This window comes from Phallusia mammillata, chromosome 1 (assembly GCF_965637545.1).
Source record: "Phallusia mammillata chromosome 1, kaPhaMamm4.hap1.1, whole genome shotgun sequence".
In the NCBI taxonomy this organism is placed as follows: domain Eukaryota; kingdom Metazoa; phylum Chordata; class Ascidiacea; order Phlebobranchia; family Ascidiidae; genus Phallusia; species Phallusia mammillata.
In genome coordinates, this window is record NC_137252.1 from 22,371,081 (window position 1) to 22,374,987 (window position 3,907).

Here is a 3,907-nt window from a genome sequence, read left to right on the forward strand (position 1 = left end):
TATGTGTAAAGCCACTTTCTGTTGTTCCAAACAATGTAATTTACAGTGGTTTTGGGAGAAAACATCATTTAAATCACTTTTTTCATGACTTCCTTATTTTAATTGCATGTTATATGCGGGGAAGTCAACATTCATTGAAAGACAAATGCATTTGGTAAAATGACTAACACTGTACATCTTACATAATTTTACTTCCTTGTAATTAGTCAGCCAATTTACAGATAAAGAATACATACAAAATAACTGGGGTATAAAAAATTAACACTTTTACACTCAAAAGTTTAGCAATAAGTTTTTAAATTAATTACTGAGAATATCATAACATCTTGGATTGCAAAATTAGTAAATTCAAAGTAGCCAACATCAATTACAGAGACAACTGGGTTTAAATTAATGAAGCTTAATGCATAAAACTATTGGTAAAGGAATATAAAATAAATTTCATAGCAATAAAACATTATATTACAAGGGCAACTAGTCGTAGTTGTATATTTAAAAATTAGTAAACCAACTGCATTAACAATTGATTGAACACACAGTTGATTTTTCCAGCTGATTGAGTTTAATGCACAGAACAGTTGAGTGTATAACATAATTCAAAAACATACATATATATAATTGTGAAAAAGGAATATTATAATACAGGGGCTATGAGTGATAACTGATAAGTTTATTTTAACAGTATACAAATATATCTGACACACATACTTCTGCTGAATAAAAATAATGGTAGACATTAGATACACAATAACCAAATATTTTGAAATGTTGTACCAATGGAAAGTTTTTTGTACTTTAACTTCTAAAGACAGTGGTACCTTTAAATGAGAGGCACAGGTGGATTTATGATTTGTACAGTTGAAACAACGAAAGTTTTGTAGGGAATGGTTTGAGTCCACCTTGACCTAAGTGCACTTATTAACAAATATCAAAACAAACATACACAATATACATTGCTGTACGGCAAATCTTGTCTGCATAAACGCACCATTAAAAAAAGGTATTGTAAACTTGTTCACCTTAGTCAGAGTCACCAAGATAGTCATCATTTGAACTGCTGATTGATCCTCGTCCTTTGGGTTTCAAAAGTGCAGCTGTAGCAGGATCATTGGCCAAGTTGAAGGGTAATTTATTGTCATTATTTTTTATATTCGTGTCAGCCCCTTTATGCAGCAAAAGCTGAACAATATCTGCATGGCTTTTCCATGCTGCAGCATGTAAGGCAGTATCACCCAGCTTGTTTTTTGAGTTAAGGTCGATGAAATTGTTTTCAAGAAGCATGGAGACAACTTCAGTATGCCCACCATGGCAAGCCCAGTACAAAGCAGTACTTCCAGACTTGTCAATGCCATTTATGGCAACTTTGTTGTCCAGACATTCTTCTAGAAAGCAGATGTTACCACGCTTAGCTGCTTCATGTAGTGGAAAGTCAATGGAGTCAGCTATATCTTCTGCCACATAATTACTTGGGACCAAGCCAGCTTTTCCTTTTACTGTAGCCTTCCACCATCCGCTTTCAGACTGGTCCGATATATAAATTCGATCACCTTCTTCAAATGATAGCTCATCTGGCTGCTGGGATGTATAACTCCACATGGCTTTGTAAACCTTTACTACTCCTGGTTTGGGAGTCAATTTGGGTGGAGCTGGTTTTGACATTTTTTGTATATTTAGTGATTTTAAAGTAAGCAAGCTGTACTATTCTAAAACAAAATGGATTCAAAACAACAGTTTCATTGTGATTTGAGTTTCCTATAAACGTGAAAAGGCAATACAAAAGTACATCAAGTGCATGTACTTCAACACCACAAGATTATATAATACTAAGTTTTAAACCTTATAGCTACAAACAAAAATTGATTTGAACTAGAAGGGTGGCTTAGCACATATTGCCCTTACACATACACTATACCCTATTTTAAAAGATTAATACACTTCCTTTACATATTTTATACTGGGTCCCATATCATCCACTGTCTTTTATAACTTCGGTTGTTTCTGTGAGCAAAAACTCATGGGTCCCCACACATGCAAAGTTGTAGATAATGCATTTCAATAGATAACAATGAGTAAGTTTGGTATTGTGAAGACAAACACAGTGATTGGTACTGTGCATTTTTAAATATGCTATATGGAGTACAAACTATTTAAATTAAAAAACTCATTTTATGGGGCTAGTAGGATAACTAATGGAGGTTCAACACACACAAACTTAAAAGTAGGAAACCACAATGACTCAATCAATAGTACTGCAATTTCAGTCCAATCTGCCAACGTTTAAAATTTCAACCACTAGAGGTGTTTTGAGCAACAACCGTTAATGTTTCTGACGTCAAAGGGCTGTTAACAACCCCTGAACTGTAATTGCGCAATAATGTCCACCAAGCAACCCACAAAGTCACAAACGAGTAACATACAACTGGTTGCCCTTGTAAGACTATTATGTCACAGAAATCTTTTGTTTGTGTTGCACAATAACATACACATACGAAGCCGCCCTCAATTCTAAATAAACCGCACAAACAGCAGGTAAAAAACAATATTTACAATCGAGTAAATACGGTACATTTTTGACAGCAATGACTAAAAAGTATGGTGTCAAACAACACAAAAAATGCTATGACACTTCAATTAGTAGCAGCATTCATTGAATTGTACATATTTTTCTGAAATCATTGCATGTCAATAAATCTTGTCCAGTACTGTAAAGTTCCATCAAAGTAAACTTAAACAACCAAAGGACAACAACAAAAAAAACAAAATGCAAAAAAAATAATGAATTTTGTTTCTTTTGCGAGTGCCGGAGCTCGTCACAAAAATATCAAAGTTAATGACTAAAAAATATAAGAAAGATTTCCTAGCCACTAGGTTTAATTAAAATATAGCCAAGTTAGCCAACAAATTAGCAAATCTGCCGACTCTGATGATAGTGTGCTTTTCCAACGTTGCCGTATTGCTGATCAATCTGTTTAGAATTTAGATACGCCTTCCTTCGGAACGACGGAAAATTGGGAATCGAGGGCAAAAAGGCGGAAGATACGGAAGTAAGAGGCAGATTTTCAATTTCGACGGATCTAAGATATTATCAAATTTTTCAAGAAAACACAAAAACAAAAAGCAACAAAAGACCGTGATAAGTGCGTTTGACCTGACTGAAAAGCGGGATTCGCTAAAAGTTTGCAAACACAAGCAGCACCGTATAACATAGGCTTGTAGCGGCCTCTCTACCGTTATCGTGTGCTTTCATAGTACCACACAGCGAACCGGACAGATTGCCTTTTTTCTTTGACTCTCGTCTTGTTCGGCGTATGCGCACATTGTGTTATTCTATTACAGTGGTTCCCAACCTTTCGTGGACCATGGCCTCCTTAAAGTAACTTTTTGGCCTCATGGCCCCATTCAACTTACCATGTAGGACCTGTGCCCCCCTTAAAATGTAGATAGCAATCTCGCGTTGGAATGCGGTATTAATTTTGGCCTTAAACAGGTCTAAAAGAGGAAATGAGTGTGATAAACCTCACTATAAACGAATAGTATGTGAAATAGTCGATTAAATTCGGGACAAAAGTTAAAGTGAAAATGACTTTTAGTGGGTCTCTCTTGTAAATCTACGCGCGTGGCCCCCCTGGGGGGCCATGGGCCCTGGTTGGGAACCACTGTTCTATTACGATGCACCTCGAATAAACACCTCGCTACAGGCTTGTCATATTTTGATGTTGAGCTTAGTCATGTCAAACGTTCCCTTATTGCGTCGATTATGGTCACTATAGAGCATGGGTGGCCAAACTGCGGCTCTTTAAGTCTTTTGATTGCGGCTCCTTAATGTTGCAGTGTTGCACATGTATTTCCCCATCTTGCCGAGTTGTTTAACCTGATTATAAAACAATGCATTCTATCACGTATTTGT

At 36.1% G+C, this 3,907-nt stretch overlaps 1 protein-coding gene across 1 annotated transcript; it reads right to left on the reverse strand.

Annotated features, from left to right (window-relative positions):
* On the reverse strand, positions 1–2,775 carry LOC145203142 (osteoclast-stimulating factor 1-like). The gene has a single exon (XM_080075835.1). It carries the CDS (start codon positions 1,657–1,659, stop codon positions 1,021–1,023), a length of 639 nt encoding a protein of 212 aa, XP_079931961.1. The 5' UTR covers positions 1,660–2,775; the 3' UTR covers positions 1–1,020.
* Positions 2,776–3,907: the final 1,132 nt, after the last annotated feature.